Source organism: Pelodiscus sinensis, chromosome 17 (assembly GCF_049634645.1).
Source record: "Pelodiscus sinensis isolate JC-2024 chromosome 17, ASM4963464v1, whole genome shotgun sequence".
Taxonomy (NCBI): domain Eukaryota; kingdom Metazoa; phylum Chordata; order Testudines; family Trionychidae; genus Pelodiscus; species Pelodiscus sinensis.
Window position 1 is genome coordinate 34,880,498 of NC_134727.1, and position 18,204 is coordinate 34,898,701.

Sequence of the window (18,204 nt, forward strand, 5' to 3'; positions counted from 1 at the left end):
TTCTCCTGTTACAGATTCAAGTTTCACATCCCTGAGGTTTGATTTCTTCCAGCATTCAAGTTCAGTGGGTTGAGCGAGCATGAAATCTTATTTGACATTGGCTTGTGGTTGCTAATCCCATTTTATTTTTACATTCCTGATGCTTTGTGAAGTGCACCGTGAGAGATGTGAAGGATGCAGTGATGTGAACTGCAGGATTATAGATGTGCTGTGATACAACATGTTCTCCCCCGTTCTTATTTTATAGCTGGTCAGAGTGCTTGCTGTGTGGATCCTGTTAGTTGTGACAAGTTGTGAGTTTAGCTGACGTTTGATTCTGTGTGTCTTTAGAATTCAGGCTGATGGTTTTGGAAATAATGTTGGCAATCAGTTGCCTTCCTATTTCCTCCTCTAGTGGATGGAAAGCTTGCTCACTAGTGGGATAATGGTCTTTCTCCCTCCCACCCTCATTTATGTGTTACAGTTCTCTTGCTGGTCCACAGGAGTGCTGGTTGCTGACGGCTAACCAGTTACAGGTGGTTACTGCCCAGGTCAAAGTGTGTTTGAATCTGCAGTGCCTGGCCCTGCATAGCTTCACTGATATATACACAGGTAGGAAAAAACAAACTATCAGTGGGCTTATCTATAGAGACCTTGTACAGAAAAGACTTCTCTCCACCCTTCCAGATGTGAATTTTTGGATTTAGAGTGTACTGCTGCTCTTTCTCTTGCTTTACTGAGGCTTATGTTGGTCACTGTAGTGACTGAGAGCACACCCCACTTGTCTTTGTATATGGAAATAGTAAATAATTCATTCTGTGGTGCAGACGGTAAGTGCTGAAAAACACAAATGCAATGAGCTTCTCGGTCCTTGTTGGCTGAGGGCACTGAACCTCATCGCTGTAGGATTTATAAAGCAGTGCAAGCTGGGTGCTATTACAATTAAAGGCAAGACTTGAAAAGGGAGCAAATTTTGCTGTAGTGCAAGGAGAGGGAATAGAGACCCCCGCCAGGCCTTTCTAGATGTAATGTATTTGACCTTCTAAACCAAATTTGACATGATCTGTTTAGCAGTGTGTTTTATGATTAGTGTCTGGAATTCTAAAACTTCCCTGGTAACTGCTGTATTGTTTGTTAAACTGCAGGCCTGTTCAATGTGGGCAACAAGTTGTTAGTGAGCCTGGACCTTCTGTTCGCAGTCCGAAACCATATTAAACTTGGAGAGGATCCCAAAGTGGCCGTTCGCAGTATCCTTGAATCTGTGCAAGAACAGACCGGTAAGATGCTGCCCGTGCCCTTTCTCACAGCAGTGGCTGTTCTGAACTTTCTGACCTCCCTCTACTCTGAGAATTGTGTGGAGGGGTGTTTGAGATTCGTTTTAGATGGAAGAAGTTAGTGATGGTCATTTTTATAATCCAGCAAACTCAGTCCTTTTGATTTTTAATGTATTTCTGTTGAGCTGGGTAGAGTTTTGGATTTGAGAGCAGCTTTTACTGTGTGCATTTAAAAAGATACTGAATTTTCTCTGTTTGTATGTAGACGGGTGGAAATGCCTTGAGTTAGCTAATAGTCAAATGTATTTGGTGGCTGCCATGTTCTGTGAAAGGGGAAAAGCCCCCTCTCTTCATTTTTAACCTGAACTCTACTGGCTCCATTTCCATTTTCCCAGCATATAACATTTATAGCTCACTCTCCAGGCATCCTTAAAGTCTCCTCTGCAGAATGAAAGGGCTGCTCCTTTCAGTGGCAGTTTGTAGAACAAGAGGGATGGGGTTACTCAGGCAGCTAAGGGTAAAAGGGGGAAAATAAAAAGGGTCCAGGTTCTTTGTTCAATCAGGTGAACCAGGAAGCTGGCCTGGAGACTTCTCAATGTGGGGAGTTCAGGCTGAGAAGGCAGCTAGGGTTTTAGGTCAGACTGGGAGAGAGATCTTCATGGATGCCTGGGAGTGGCCGATTGGAGCTATGGAATGTTACATGCTGGGCAGATGGAGATGTGGCTGGAAGTGCCCAAGTGTTTGGGAAAGCAATATGGCACCAGGGGATAGCTTTCAGGAAGTGAGATCAGAGCCATCCATAGCCATAGGCCTACTGATGACATAGGCGTTTCGGTTCTATTTTTCTGAGCATTTATTTGTTCAGCTCTTGGCAGAAACTGGCATATATAGCCATTATCTTCCTTCTTTCCAAGGAACAGAAAACGTGACTCTTTGCTGCTTGATTTGCTTTGGCTAGATGTTATTTTGGTTAATTTAAAACCTTGTCTAAAAATCCTTCCTCGGGGTGTTCACTTTGAAATGGATTAGACTGTGTTTCTGCATCTTCTTTGCAACATATCCTTGCAGTCTTCTTGAGCCATTGATGCTTGTTCTTATTAGGTGGGAGTTCATGGTAGGGATGTGAATGGTCAAATGGTTAAACTTACTGGCTGATGTTTACGGATTACGGTTAACTGGTGGGGGCTGGAGCAGCTCTCTGCCTGCTGTGGGCAGGGGGCTGCTCTTGCCTCGGGGAGCCTGCTGCAGATGGGAAGTGCTTCAGCCTGGCTGGAGCAGTGCCCATCCGTGCCCCGGCAGGCCCACTGTGGACAGGGGTGCTATTACTCTGGCCACAGCAGACAAGGGGAGGCCCCTGCCCACCTGTTTAATTAGTTAACTGTTTAAACATAACATTTAACTAAGTAATTAAATGGGATTTTACATCCCTGCTTTATTCTCATATCTGTTTTCTGAGGAAACCAGAAATATCACCTGTATCTCTCTCCTGGCACTGTCCAGCTGGCTCTGTGAGGCTTTTTCCTTATCAGTGATATCAGCAATTGAGAGTCCTATGGGGAAAGACACTGATTCCTAGATGTAAAATGGCTTCTAAGAAGTACTGTAGACTCTTCATAGTACTCAGCTAATTCAGAGAGCTCGCCTTGGAAAGTACTCGTGTTTGGCCTGTTGCTTAGAGGCTGCTGAGGGTCTTGGGACTAGGACTGAAAGCCATTTTAAACAGTACCGTTATGATCCGTTCTCCATAAGACTTTCATGGAGATAATGTGCTGTCTGAGTAATAAAATGTTTCCTGTTGGTGGCTAGTGTGCCACTTCTACATTGGCTTTAAGAAGTGAAAGCCGTGTGAATGCAGTTTGTGTGAACAGTGCAAATGACCTCAAAAGTAACCTGCTCTTTTCTTCCCAGAGAAAACCCTGAGGCCTGAGGAGATGAGTCAGCTCCAAGAGCTGCTGTGCAATGGCTATTGGGCTTTTGAGTGCCTCACTGTCCGGGACTACAACGATATGATCTGTGGAGTCTGTGGCATTGTGCCCAAGATTGAGATAGCCCAGAGGAATGCAGAAAATGTCCTGGCACTAAAGAACATAGAGGTAGATTGCCACAAATGCTCTCTCCAGCTTTTGTTGAAAGCATTTCTCCGTTTTAGAGTCCTGCCCCAAAGCAAGCCCCACATTTGCCGATGTGACTCACCAGTTAGCTCATCCTGGGGGCTGGGTGCAGACTTGCTGGGCCTTCCTCTTGATTGCCTCCTGTTGGTTGCCTACATCTGTATCTTCCATGGGCTACCCCTTAAGCCACTTAAAAGTACCCTCTCCTTCTGGGGTATCAGTCCAGCTATAACATAGACCTCATGCTGACTTCTCTCAGCTGGCCTCTTCATAGTCCCTTTGGCCAGCTCCCCCCCAGGCCAGCACCAAAGTCCTTCCAAACGAATGAGAATTGTGCTCTTCTTCTGCAGAGGAGCAGATCCCAGGGTTTCTCCCAGGGCCCCTCAGAAGAGCTACAGAATAAAACACTGCCTCATATCTTTCACCCCCTCCCTCGGCTTGAGCATCTCCTTATCGGCTCCCGGTTCCCCTTGTGGATTACTAGCTCCAGGACACCTTCCTGGAGTCTAGCCTTTTGTTCTAGGGCAATGTTTTTCAACCTCTTTTTATAAAGTACCCCCTAGTTAAAAAAACAAACAAACAAACCCAAACCTGTACCCCCCAGTACCCACAGTTTTCAGACACACACCAATTTTTTCTACCATTGCAACACATTTGTTTAAACAAGTTAATCGTAGCTGGGTGGGCAATGAAGTTTTTGGGTGTAAAAAGTACAAAAATAATAAAGCGCTGTAAAACTTAAAACAGAAATTGTTTTCTCCGAATTTCAGTTGTGTTGACGTACCCCCCAGACTTCTCTCGAGTACCCCTAAAGATATTCATACCACTAGTTGAGAAACACTGTGCTAGCGGACCCACCACAGAAGCCAGCTTTACTCCCTTGGCTCAGCTCTCTAGCTACAACTCAGCTCAACTGCTGTCCTCCATAGTCAGCCCCTAACTGCTGGATTTCCTCCTTTTTAAAATCCTACTCTCAGCACATGTGTGGCAAGGCAGGACTAATTAAACACTGCTAGCTAACCCATGGTCTCGTGGCTGTAAAGGGACAGGGTCTCAAGAAGATATTTGCTTAATCAATCATTGTACACAAAGGTTTTGTCTAATATTGTGCAGCTGATGCTTAACAGGAGTATGCAGCCTAACTTAATGCTCTCTACATTCTGTCTTCTCCTGGGAGAGAAATATTTTAGCAAGGAGTTTGGAAAAATGTGTGTCCTACTGATTACACCATTGATCCAACAGGATTCTGATATAAGGGAGCTGAGTGGAACTTTTAAGATCACCATCCTCCTGTTTATGGACTTTGAAACATCCTTCTGGTTTTGTTAGCAGCTGTTTCTCTGAGCTGTCATGGAGTGTTTTCCTAGCAGACGGGGAAATGAATAGTACTATGTAGTAAACCCTGTTTCTAGCTAAAGTAGATTGATCTGAATTCCTATATGGAAGAATGGTCCTGTGGACTCCAACCTCATAGAAAGGAGAGAGGCTCCTCTTCCGTGTGTGTGTGTGTAGAATTATGTTTGTTTCAAGTCACAAGTGAATACAGAGCTGTTCATTAATGAAGCATGTGTGCTGTTGATGATCTGTGTCCTCTCACCTGTTAGTTTACCTGGCCAGAATTCTTGTCGTCCAGCGAGGTAAATGTGGAAGATTTCTGGTCAACGATGGAGACAGAAGTGATTGAGCAAGTGGCGTTCCCGTGTAGCATCCCGATCACCAAGTTTGATGCCTCTATTGTTGCCCCTTTCTTCCCACCGCTGATGAGAGGAGCTGTGGTTGTCAACACTGAGAAGGACAAGAACCTAGATGCCCCTCCAGTGCCCGGTAATTCACTGTCATGGAGCTCTGAGGGCTGCTTTGGCTAAAGGTGATGGTGTTGGGTCTCTGTAGGTGACCCATCTGCATTTAAGAGTGGAGGATTTTGTTACATGATGCTCTGAACAGAAGTTCTTGGCAGTTCCTGGTTGAGTCTTTAGATTCATCAGAGTTGGAGGGGGAAGCATAGGTCAAATTTTGGTATTTCTGATTATAAATTCCAAATGGGAACTGAATGCTTAGCTGTGATGTGCTAGAGACACGATACAAGGAAATTTAAGTGAACATCCCATTGCTCCAAATATAATACAGTGAAGTCTTTAGAGATGTTTTCAGAATGTTACTTGGAGATTAGTCACTCAGCACTTGTTGAAACTGTTAGAATGCTCATGCTGTTTTGTGAAAACTTGTATTCTGTAGCTGCATGCAGTACCTGTTTTATGCTGCTGCTGAGACACCCAAGAGAAGTGTGTCAGGTCTGTATGGGAAACGGAAGAAATGGCCAGATGAGGGGCGTGATACAGCTCTGATACCACAGCCTAAATTATTTCTAGTTACTACTAGGGATGTTACATTTAGATTAATGGGCTAATTGAATAGTTTAGGGCACCTCTGCCTTAGAAGGCTGTTGCCACACTTCAAAGGTGAAAGCGCTCCCCGTGGCATTTCAAAGCGGCAGCACCATAAGGAGCATGGGATTCCCCAGCTGACCCCAGGCTCCATGCAACGCTGCTGCTTTGAAACGTCGCCTGAAGCCTGACGCCGGGCTCTTCGTGGTATTTCAAAGCAGCAGCGCCGCATGGAGCTCAGGGTCTGCCTGGGCTCCACGTGGCACTGCTGCTTTGAAGCAACCCATCCTCCGAACCCCCCCCCCCCCCCCGGCTGCCTCTTTCTTAGAGGCAGCGGGTGGAGCAACTAGTCGACTAGTGTGTTGACTGTCCGATAGTTCATACTGTTAATACATTGAGTCAGGGCATCCTGCATTTCAGAGTCCTATATAACAATGAGTTGTGACTGAATAACTTGCAGCAGAGTTGTCTTCACCATTACTTGTGCTTTCCTTCCAACTCTGGTTAGTGGAGATGCTGGAACTTTACCTTGCATTGGAGAGAACTGACACCCTGCATAATACAGGATTGGTATCTGCATCTGTAGCCACAAAAATGAACAGCGGGTATTGTATCGACATTTGTGGATGCGGATACCTGTGGCTATAAAGTGGATTATTGCAAAATTGCAAAGTTCTAGATACAAAACTTGTATCCAAATTCGTATCCACAAAAATGACTCATGGATACCCACGGATATGCAAGACTCTGTCCCAGGGTTTATTAACTTCCAAGGATAAATGTATTTTTTTTTAAATTAATCTCTTTAATTCCTGAATGGAGTTTTAATTCTGGAGAAAAAGCTCCAGAGCAGTGTTGATAGTAGCTCTCCTGGGTAGTGGCCAATTTTGGGAGAAGGAACTCGTGGGATAGTTGGTGGAGAAACAGGAGCATTGACCCTTGAAGTGGCTGGCTGGCCTAGGAATGTGCTACAGCTGGATGCCAGTAGTGTGCACTGGAGAAGCAGCATGCAAGCCTGCATGGAAAAAGAGTTGTGCAGATAAAAATGAAGAGGAAGGCCTGGAGTTAGAGCCAGATCTAAAATTAAAGAGGTTTGCAGTGCAACAGGAAAGTGGCAGACTGGTCTCCAGGCTTGTTTTGGGGCTCATTGAACACCTCAGTTCCAATAAATTACCGAAAAATATTTGGAGGAACTGCGAGTGCCCCTTGAGTGGCTTGGTCCTGCTGCCTCCTACAGTTGATTCATGTTAAATGCCATGATTCAATCAGAACCTGGGAACTCATTAGAAAAGTAAACATCTGCTGACTTGAGGATTCAGGATCAGGCTGTGCTTTGCCTTCGGCTCTGGGGCTTTCCACGTATTCCGCCTCTTCACTGTAGCCTCGCTGACTTCCCTTGTGTTTCTGGGCAACCATCCACCCACTTCTGGAAAAACTACACGCTGACCTTTCCTTTCTGAGGGCAGGCGTTGAGAATGCTTTCTGCTTCTGCAGGCAGTGGGAGCGCTTTGGTGCGGCTACTTCAGGAGGAATCCTGCAAAGTGGAACAGATCAGCTCTTATAGTAAGGAAGAGCTGCAGCATTTCTTGGCGCAGTGCAGCATCCCCTGGGGGGCAGCAGACACGAAGGTAACAGGCCTATTCCCTGTCACACCCTCCAACTAGTTTTGGAAGGAGAGCCATTCCCCTGCCTTGTAAGACAAGAGGAGATGAGGTGGTGGTTATTCAGAATGGCAATATGAGAAATAACTTTTCACTCCACTCTATTTAGGAAGGAGATGGATTAGAAATGAAGAGTCCCTGCAGATTACAGGGTAATTGACATGTGGTGAAAAAATTCAACCCTGGTGGGTTGGAAAATTGAAACCTCTAATTACTCTGTCATGGGCTTCTCATCTTGGAGTTGCTTGTCATCCTTGTGGTACTGACCAAGGAATTAAAAGGCTGTTAGTTACCATGTTTAAAATACAGCTCGTGTGATATTTCACTTGCAGCCGTGACTTTCTTTGGAGAGCCCCAGGCTTTGAATCTTAATTTAAATGCAGGCTTTTCTCTTGGTGTCTCTGTTCTTAGGACCAGCTTTGTTATTCCCTCCTGGCTCTCTATGACTTTGTACAGAATGGGGCAGGTGCCAAACAACCCCCTGTCCATCACACAGGAGGCAAAATCTACAAAGTGTGTCCACATCAGGTAAGGCAGACCAGAAATGTATTGTCACTGTCAGGTGTGATTGACAAATATTTAGACAGTGACTTGACTGACACATGACCTAACACAAAATATGTGTATGGCTTTTAATCCCTTGGAAGAATAAACAGGAAGCTGAGAGTAGACAAGTAGTGAATTTTGGGCTCTTGTTCTCCACACTCAAGCGTGAGGAGAAATGAGCCAAGTGTTCTCTTGGAGGTGGCGTTTGCTTCCCAGAATCATTTGTGCCACGTTGCACAGAAGTAAGAGAATAAGGCTAAGATGGTTGGTGTTGAGTTCTTGACTCTGCCACGGAAGTAGAATTGGAAATTATGTATTCCAGGCAAGGAATGAATCAGCTTGTCTGGGAAGGAGAGAGAATCTAAATGACAAGAGGTGGTTGAGTCCAGGTAGTTTCTAGATTCACTGAGGATGTGTAACACTGGATTTCTTCTGTATTCTTTATTCTTTAGAATTTGCCTCTCTGCTCTAGTGCAAAGCACCAGCCCAGAAATTCATGTTTTTCTTCACTTTCTTCCGAGGTGGTGTGTGGCTCAAAGTACATTGTGAGAGGGGAAAGTGCCCGGGATCACGTGGACCTGCTAGTCTCCTCACGCCACTGGCCACCAGTCTATGTGGTGGATATGGCTTCTTCAGTGGCATTGTGTGCAGATATCTGCTGCCCTGACCTGACTACCCAGATGTGGGGGAAAAACCAGGGATGCTTCTCTGATCCCATGGAGCCCCCAATGGTTAGTTACATTATTTCATTTATGCTGACTGCGAGGGTAATAGGATTATTCTGCATTGTTTGGTGGGCAATGAATGCAGAGTTTAAAAAAGAAAAAGTGAGGAGGGATTTATGCAACCTTTTATTACTAGACTAATCTTGGAATTTTGACTACAACGTTCTGCTTATCAAGATGACTGAATCGTGGAAATGTGTGTTTTGTGACCTTCCCAATGCTGGGGTTTCACTTACATGTTTCTCCTAAGAAGAGAGTTACAGATTGTACTGTCGATATTGCATGACACTTGCACGCCTCACTGAGTCACTGGTTTTCCAGTGCAGTCTATTGAATCCCACAGCTGTCCAACTCTCAGACAATGGTGACGTGAAATGTATTTTTAAGGGGGCCAGTGCTGTATAATGTACCTTTTTCTATTGGAAATTACTTACCTGTGAGGAGGAGTCGGAGACCATCGCTGGTGTGCTGCTGCTGTTTTAAAACTGTGTGATAGTGGGGTGTATTGGACCATCCTCCTAGGCAGGGCCAGACCGAGCCATTTTGGCGCCCCGGGCCCCAGGTGCGTGGCGCCGTCCCAGGGGTGCGTGGGCCCGCCTCTGGGTGCATGGCGCGTGCGTGGGCCCGCTCCCGGGGCACGTGGGCAGGCGCACAGCGCATGCACTGCCCAGTCGGCTCGGCCACCACTGATGGCGCGTAGCCCAGTGTGGGCGGCGCCTGGCCGTGCAGGGCCCTGTGGCCGTGGGGGGAAGGGCGCTGCTGGCCGGTGCTGCGGGGGTTAACACCATAGGTTGGCGCCCTGGGCAGCTGCCCAGCTAGCCCACCCCTTAGTCCAGCCCTGCTCCTAGGACTTTTGGGGAAAGCCAACTATATTTGCTTCCACCCTGCTCCAAGTCATTATTCAGGGAAGGGCTTTATCTTATATTTTTGGACAAGGCTTGGTTGAAGGGAGCTGCTAAGCATTCAGCTTGTATGTATGCAATCTTATTTTCTCTCTCTCCATCAGTGTGTATCCTGCCCAGAGCTATTAGACCAACACTACAGTGTAGATATGACTGTAGCGGAGCACTCTGTCCAGCACCCAGTCACCAAATCCACAGCCCGCCGAATTGTTAACACCGGGGTGGAGAACAGCCAGAGCGATCCAACTGCCCAGCACCGTTCCATTTCACTGTGCCAGGAGCTAGAGCCTTACAGTGCCGTCATCACTGCCATTAACGACAGCAAAACCAGCAGTGTCCGCCAGAGGCCCATCACCTTTGACAATGCAACCCACTATTACCTCTACAACCGTCTGATGGATTTCCTTACCAGCCGGGAGATCGTGAACCGGCAGATCCATGAAATTGTGCAGAGCTGTCAGCCTGGTGAGGTGGTGATCCGGGACACGCTGTACCGACTGGGAGTGGCCCAGATCAAGACCGAAATACAGGAGGAGGAGGAGGAGAACCAGGAAGATGGAGAGGTTGCTGAATAAACCACTCTCAGCTGGTGATTAATCTCTTTTAACCATGCAGCTGGGTATGTTGGGCTGCTGTAAAGTCTTGGCAGACTGGTCAGGTTTATCTGAGAGAGGTGTGTGTTTTAAACAAAGAAGCTGTGATACTGCTGGCTTTAACTGCTTACACTGACCAAAGAGCCATGTGCTTCCAGAGGATCATGATTGCTGCTGTGAGCGTAAGTTCCATTAACATCCTTGCTTACAGGATGGGATTTCCTTCCAAGGTGCTTCTTGGACCCATTGATTTGTTGTGAAATATGCTGTTCTCACACAGCAGCTGGATTGGGAGAAAGCGAGGGGTGGGAAGGGATCAGTTTCCAGTTCCTGGAGTGTCTGAGATGTAATAGCACAAAGTTGTTGAGGTCCCCCGCCCCGCCCCGATCTTGTTTGCTAACCTTGTTAATATCAGTACAGGGTTGGGTAAGGGGTGCAAGAGTGGATGGAAGAAAGGTGGATGACAATGTCTGTGACCCCCAAAACTCTACTTTGAATAGATTAGCATAATATCCTGACTTTCCTGCTTTGAAGTTGCACCTTCCATCTGGCTATGCATTCAAAAGGATCATGTTGAGTGGCCTGCAGCTTTAAAATAGTCACCTCTAGGGAACCTCATGGGAGGTGCTGGTGCCCAGGATGGGGTTAAGGAGTCAGCAGGGAGGGATGTTTCCTGTTCTTTTCTTGAGTTCAGTAACAGTGCAGTATAGCAGGTATTTAGCCTGTGGAGAGCTGTGAATCTGAGTTTCTAGGTCTGTTAGTCCTTTAACAGGAGGAACAGTAATGATTAGTCAGTCATTGATGCATTACCTAGGAGTTGAACTTGATGGGTTGCCCTTGACTTGGCTAGCCAAGGGCTAACACTTCTTGAAGGGCTGCTTTGAGTCATCTAAGGCAACCACTTTTTAAACCAGCGAGGCACTCAAATTCCACTCACTTCGTTTTGGGCACTTTATTCTTTTAAATGTTACATCCCATTCATGGACTTGAATGAAAATTTATTTTTGTGGTGTGGCTGGGGCTGAATAGCAACGGACATTTGTGCAGCAGTAACAAGAGGCAATGAATGCAACATATCCAGAGACGCCCATGATAAGATTTTTATAATCCTCTATCAGGACTGTGGTTGAGAGGGCTGCATCCACTCTGCTCTCTGGGACCTTTGCCAACTGTGATAACCCATCTTGCCATTATCTCCATAGCACTGTAAATCTGAAATGGGTCTCATCCTGTCTATACATTGCTCTGACTATTTTCCTTTAAGTCCTCTGAGTCCATGTTCCCTCCAGCGTATTTAAATAGCACCTCCTACCCTATTTGTAAAGCTGCTTTCATTGTCCACTGACACCCTGCTGACCATAAATCTGAAAATACACATCTGGCCTGGTTCAAACAACACAGAAGATGGGATACTGGAACAGTGGGAAACCAGGCCAACTGCCAGGAAGGCGTTTCCTTGTGTGAACAGAAGAGTGAATAGAAGACTTACGGTGTGGATGAAAATTTCCTTCTGTGAAGGGGAACCTACTGAGTACCATACTGTAAATGTACTAAATCTGAGCAAATACAGTAATTATGGTTTGGGGTTTATCCTGTTAAAAAATGTTAATTTATTATAAAAGACATTAGTGACTTTTTCAGTCAGTGATAAAATTTAATAAATTATCTCCAATTTTTTGGGTGAAACTGTATGGCTAAGTGAGTTTTTATTCACATTTGACGGCCTAAGAACTCTGATAGCCAATGGGAAAGCTTGTAAATCAGCTGATTAGAACCATGTGGTCTGACGGGCGCATTAGCCATGGTGCTGGCGCACGGGCACGTCCACATCTCACAGCCAAGTGGACTGTGTGTGAAGAACAAGTAGGAAAAAATCGTTGGTCTTTTCTGCAGCACTATGTTCTGAAAGAGGCAAATACAGAGACTACCTGGGCTCCTAACTCCAGTGTGGAATCTGTGAGGTTTTAAAAAAAAAATTACATTTTGAAACACAATTACGGAGTTGCTCCTATAAATGGAAATATAAGGCAGCCTGTGAGAGAGAGAATCCTGTTGCCGAACTGTAAAACATGTCAGGGTCAAATATTCACATGTTCATGTGGAAGATTCATGCATCATCTGCTCTTCTGGAGGTAAACACAATAATATTTAAAAAAAAAAACAAAACCCTTTTTCACTGATGCCTACTTTATCTTCATGGTGCAAGCATGACATGTAAGATTTAGGTTTTGGTTCCCTGCACAACAGGTCCAATTCATTCGTTTGTGTAACTCCACTCATTCAGTTACATGAGGGTTGAATTAGTATTGGACCACTCCGTGTGAGAACGAAGTTCTCAACTGCCAAATAGCTAAGATGCAGCATTGGAGAAGAGGGGTTGAGACAAGATTCTCTTTCAATTAATTGTACTGTGCTGATAACAAAAAAGCTTGTGGGAGGGGAAAATTGCAGCAGGTGACACCTCAGCAATAAGCCTCTCCTTGAGCATTCGTGAGCTTTTTTTAATCATTTCTCTTTCATCCTCAGCTTTTTGCTACTTCAAATGTGCGTTAGTATGGAACAGATCCTGAAGGTGCAGTGGAGCTAAAGAGGAACTTTCTTTGGAAACCAGAAGGCCATTGCTACCCTGATCCAGTGTTCCCTGTAAGCTGAGCGGTTGGATGGCCACTCATGAGAGATTCAGGTGCTGTCCAGCTGATTAGCAGCGTGCCCACAGCTGGTAGGATGTATTTCTATTGCTGGTGTACATCTGTACTTGCCTCGGTGCATGTAACAACATTTATTCCACACCTGGATGGAAAATTAGAAGGAAAGCTGCCCTGATCTCTCCAAAACTATGCCAACCCATCTTGTTTACCCTAGTATCCACTGTACCCAGTGCATGGCACAGCAGGTGCATGCCATAGCCTGATCTAGTTTCTTCCCACATGTGTTTTAACCCATGACTGAAGATATTCTGCAGTTGCATCTCTCCTCTCTCTATTTAATTTCTCTCAATAATGGATAGGCCTCTCGGATTACAAGAAGCTGGCCATTAACAAGTTTGTCAGTGTTTAATCAAATCAACATTCCATCAACTAGAAAAAAGAAGGGATTTGTTAGCTACCTAAATAATTATCAGAGCAAATCAGTAGTGTCTAGAGAGACGCTAGGCTTTGCCCTTTCTCTTACACCTGAAGGAGGGAGATGGAGGAAATGAAAGTCTGAGGTCATCTGGGAAAAAACCGCACAATATTGCTGTGTTAATCATGTTAGTTTTATTTTTGTCATAAGGCTGACAAGTGGAAATGCATGAGCTTGTATTTAGTGGAAAGGAATAATTTGTTTTCAACATATGATTACACTCACTGCATGGTTTAAAGTTTAATTAAAAATGGCCCACAAAGTAGTAGTAGTCTGATAAAGGCCAAATTATGTAGCAGCTGTTGTTCATTACCAGTAGCCTAAGCCAAGTCAGTGTATATACCCTGTCACATGATTATACTTTGGAGTCAGATAAGGCTATTATTCGTTAAGAGATCCCCCCCCCGCCCTGGAAGTCTTATGCTAATATAGAATAATCTTAAAACTAGGCTGCTGCGTAAATTCAATAACCCTGAGCAAAAGAATTCAAGATTTAGAAAAGCTCCCTGTGAGGGCCCAGGCCCCTAGCTTATTAAAAAAACAATCTTGTATAACATTATCAAAATGCAACTATCTACATTAAAACATTCCCCTAATGGTTTGGTACAGGCAGTGGTTGCTGAGTTGCTACATGAATCGTTCAATAATTCAAGCATGCATTAGAGAATGTGTGTAATGCTGAGCTGGTTCCGATCAATATAAAAAGCTGCCATTCCTTCCTTGATGGGAATTTATGTTCCATGCCTTGTTGGAAGGGAGCATGGCCGGACTTCACGTTTCACTGGAGGACATGCACCTGTTCAAGCAGTAATGGTTCAAAGGCACTGTCCTCCCAATCTGTAATGCTAAGTGTAGCTTCAGCAGCAGTTTGAGTGAAGTGAAGTGCAGCATCCTCATCTGCGCTGAGCTGGAATGTGGGGTCTGCCACTTGCATAATGCTTGGAGAGAAGCTTTTCTGCTACAACTAATACTCTGTAACATGCATAGATGGAGCAGAGGGAGACTAGTGAAGGAAAAAAGCTGGTGGTTTCTCTCTCTAACAGGGAGAGCTGTCGCAGGGAGTTAGTGGGTTGCTTTGAAGCTCTCCTGAATGCACGCACACACTCACCTATGGAAATGCATATCCATGTGGAACAACGCAGGTAAGAACTGGCTAGCATGGAGTTAGGAGCTGCTTGTCAGGAGAACGGCATCAATGGGCCTATGTGTGATCAGAGTTGGTGGGAGACTCTAAGGGAATCCAAAACGCTCCACAGACGTGTGGATTATGTTTAACATTCCTGATGACTTTGTGCTATATTTCAACACAACTGCAAGCCTCACGCGTGAATGTTGGCTCTTAGCTCCTCTAATGATGCCCTTTCATGGGGGGAAGAGGGAGTTCTCTTATTCTTTCATGCTTCCAAAAGCACGAGATAAGGAGACACTGAGAATGAGGAACCTGCCTTCTAAGCCAAGAGTGACCTGTCCTTTGCCAAGGATGGCGCAAGATCCATCCAAATTTGACCTTAAAATTAACAGAACTGATAGTTGTTGCTCTTCAGAAGAGGCTGACTGCTATCTCCTTGCTCACAGGACTCTTCACAGCAGTCAGAGGGCTCACACACGCTGTCTTCCTCTGAGCTACTGGGGAGGTTTGTGTAGTCCTGGAAATAAGAAAAGGCAAATAGGTTTCAGTCCCTTGAGTTGACTTAGACCTAACTGTGGCCTAGCCATTCTGTCACTCCCCATAATGGAAATGCTGCTGCTGCTTCTGCACCTGAGAGACTTACCATTTTTGTGCAGTTTTATATTTGTGGATTTTCTTATCTTTGGGGTATAATTGGTTAATATTCTGATATTGCATCTTCTGTGGCATGCCAGTAACTCCTGCTATGGCAAAGCAGAGTTGTTGCACTGGGAAGTCCTTATGCATCTCCAATGAGACACAATGCAAGTGATATATAAAGCCTTCTAAGCATTCTTCTAAGATGCTACTGGCCAGGCAGGAGAGTGGTACATTTAAGTGCAGGGAAGCTACTATTGATGATCAGCCATCTGCCTAGGTGCCTCCTGGAGAGCTAATAAGTGCTTTCTCCTGGGCCATTGGATGGCTCTGGATATTGTTCATGAGCTATGGCATCTTTGTCACTCCTAACCTGAAGTGGAAGCAGCGAGGAAAGTTCACTTGCTACCGCCGGTTGCCTGTGTCCACGTTGCAGAATATCATGGCTGCTGGCAGCTTGAACTGAATCAGCGTTGTGGCTTAGCCATTTTCTTAGTGTAACCCACACTCCTCCTGGGTTCACTGTCCCATGTTAGTGGCACTTAGTCTCCGTAGCAGAGAGAGAGAGAATGAGTTTGCTCTGTGGCCTTAGCTGAACACCAGCTGGCTTTTAGCTCAAGTTCATATAGTAACCTCTAGAGATTTATTGGTGTTACATTGCAGTCAGTGGTGGGGCCTGGTTCTGAAACAAGTGTACACCATCAGAAAATGAGTGGTGTCAATGTACCTATGTGAAGGGCAAGTTATGGGACTTTGTACTCCAGTTTTCTACCTTTCTGGGCTTTCCACCAGCCCAAAAACATCTTTTGGGTAAAAGATGAGAAGCAACAGCTAAGGCAGGGCCCCGGGTTGTTTTTTCCTTCCCCTTATCTGCTCCCTAGTCTCCAAAGTGTCTCACCTGTTCCTTGTTGGCATCCAGTTGCTTTTGAATGAAGTGGCATATCTGGTCAAATGTGGGCCGTTGTGTGGGTTGCAGATTCCAACATGCTTGCATGATGCAGTACCTGCCGTGGCAAACAGCAGTAACAGATGTTAACCTCACTTTGAGCAATGAGCATGCTGCCCCGGTCAAAGGTTCTCCCAGGGAGCTGGAATAGGATGGTCATACTTCATGCCTAGGCTCTGTGACTTTTTGGCCTGGGAGCAAAGTCCAGAACACTGCTGGAAGCCTAAAGAGTCAGAGGCCACACACGCATATAACTCACTGCTTTACAAGTGCAGATTATGAGTGTTTGCTTCTTTTCTATGGACTACAAGCATTTGTGTTTACATGCCTACCTTCAAGGCTTAATGGGACTCATTCGGATAAAAAAAATTCTGAACATTTACAAGGTGACAGGTGGTGCTATGTCCTGGATGGTTTCTGGAAGGAAACTACAGTCCATTTCCAGAAAGACCCTTCCCTGCATGCTGTTATATTCAGCGGAAATATACCTAGAGCCATGGCATTACTGCTTGTGGCATATTAATGCTATCTTAAGAAGCAAAATGAGGGGCTCTATGCAGAGCTAAGTGTGAAACAAACCCCCAGAGCCAACCACTCCCAAACGGGGTCCAGTTTGAAATTTGGATGGAAACTTTGTGGCTTGAGTCTAGCTGTAGCGCTACAGTAATTAAATCATTAACTTGCCAGCAGTAGAGCTCATTGGTCCTCTAACACCCTCAATAACTATATCCTGCTTTTCACTAGCTGTTGTGCCTGCTCCTTTTGCTACGTCTGCATTTGCAGAGGGCAGCAAGTGCATTTCCTGGCTACTGTACTTACGTTTCCATAGGCGCAAAGTCTGGTCTGGCCATCTGATAACCCCGCTTCACCATGCTGTAAAACTTGCTGTTCACCAGCATACCAGGGTATGGGCTTTTACCTGCAACCACCACAAAAGCCTAGTTATGGTTTTGAGCAGAAGTGATATTGCTGGACTTCTCAGTCAAGCTTACTATGCAGTGTGCTTTTGAAGGGTGCTGCAGGAGTCTGAATGGATTGTGTTTCTTGTGACTGGGGTAGGTTGCTGATAGTAATAGACACTGTCAGGTACCAAGGATTAGTAAAACAGGCTGCTGTGCGCCCCTCCTCCCAGAGTCCAGTTTCTCAATCAGCCCTTCCCTATCCCTGCTTGTTGCCTAAATCCATTGATGTGATTGAGGTCAGTGTACCAAGAGAGCGCTGAAGGACCCTTCCTTACCCAGGGAGAAGATCTCCCAGAGGAGGATGCCGTAGGACCAGACGTCGCTTTGCACTGTGTATATGCAGTCAAAGATACTCTCTGGAGCCATCCACTTCACTGGCAGCCGGGCCTGCAAGGGTACAATGCACCACTCAGTGGACAGTTTGCCCACTTACACTACAATTCTGGTCCTCTTCTCTCCCTGTCTGTCCTTAACTGTGTCCTCCCTGCCCCACTTAAGAGACCCCCTCCCCCATGACACCTCTGCTAATGCTCCCAGTAGTTACTTACATTGCCTTTGACAACATAGTTTGAATCATTCATGATGTCTCTTGCCAGCCCGAAGTCACAGATTTTGGCCACTCGCCCGTGGGTCACTAGCACATTCCTTGCTGCCAAGTCTCGGTGGATGCACTGCACAGAACAGATGGCAAAAGAACATCCACGTAAACGACTTTGCTAGAGCCATGGAACTCTCTCAAAACCTCTACCTTTCTTCCTGTGGCACCTTAGAGCCCTGATCTACACTAGGGTTTATTTTGAAATAACTCCCCTTAGGTCAAATTAATAGTGTGGAATGTCCACACTACTAAGCCTGTTGTTTTGAAATAATGGGCTGCTTATTTTGAAATCTGTACTCTTGCCTTTCCTGGGGAATAACGCTAATTTTGAAGTAGTTATTTTGAAATAGCAGTTGTGGGAATGCTCCGGTGCTGCTATTTTGAAATTAGCTACTCCCCAGAGTATTCAAACGAATTACTTCCCACTGTTTCCTGGAGCGCAGAGGATACAGCTATACTACCGCTTTAAAAAAAAAAAAAAAAAGCTATGCAAAATGTGCTCTGCATTTTCTGTAGCATTTTTCAATCCTTTTGTCAGAAGAGGTTTTCCCCCATCTGGTCCATCTAGACTGGACCAAATGCCAGGAAAAAACCCCTTTTCTGGAAGCCCTCTTATTCCTCATGGGCTATGTCTA

The 18,204-nt window shown here is 45.5% G+C and overlaps 2 protein-coding genes across 3 annotated transcripts in view; one reads left to right on the plus strand and one right to left on the minus strand.

The window, feature by feature from the left end:
- Window positions 1-11,861, plus strand: part of HMGXB3 (HMG-box containing 3) — a 32,780-nt gene extending 20,919 nt beyond the window's left edge. For both annotated transcript variants that reach the window (XM_075900538.1, XM_075900537.1), the window contains 8 exons: window positions 464-591; window positions 1,125-1,256; window positions 3,162-3,346; window positions 4,969-5,188; window positions 7,243-7,376; window positions 7,821-7,937; window positions 8,477-8,686; window positions 9,687-11,861. In XM_075900538.1, coding sequence (XP_075756653.1) covers window positions 464-591; window positions 1,125-1,256; window positions 3,162-3,346; window positions 4,969-5,188; window positions 7,243-7,376; window positions 7,821-7,937; window positions 8,477-8,686; window positions 9,687-10,157 — 1,597 coding nt within the window. In that variant the 3' untranslated portion in view covers window positions 10,158-11,861. The remainder of the gene's footprint in view (window positions 1-463; window positions 592-1,124; window positions 1,257-3,161; window positions 3,347-4,968; window positions 5,189-7,242; window positions 7,377-7,820; window positions 7,938-8,476; window positions 8,687-9,686) is intronic.
- A 1,552-nt stretch (window positions 11,862-13,413) lies between these two features.
- Window positions 13,414-18,204, minus strand: part of CSF1R (colony stimulating factor 1 receptor) — a 39,491-nt gene continuing 34,700 nt past the window's right edge. The window contains exons 17-21 of the mRNA XM_006138230.4: window positions 17,520-17,642; window positions 17,247-17,358; window positions 16,829-16,928; window positions 15,962-16,067; window positions 13,414-14,944 (exon numbers count right to left, since the gene is read on the minus strand). Coding sequence (XP_006138292.2) covers window positions 14,813-14,944; window positions 15,962-16,067; window positions 16,829-16,928; window positions 17,247-17,358; window positions 17,520-17,642 — 573 coding nt within the window. The 3' untranslated portion in view covers window positions 13,414-14,812. The remainder of the gene's footprint in view (window positions 14,945-15,961; window positions 16,068-16,828; window positions 16,929-17,246; window positions 17,359-17,519; window positions 17,643-18,204) is intronic.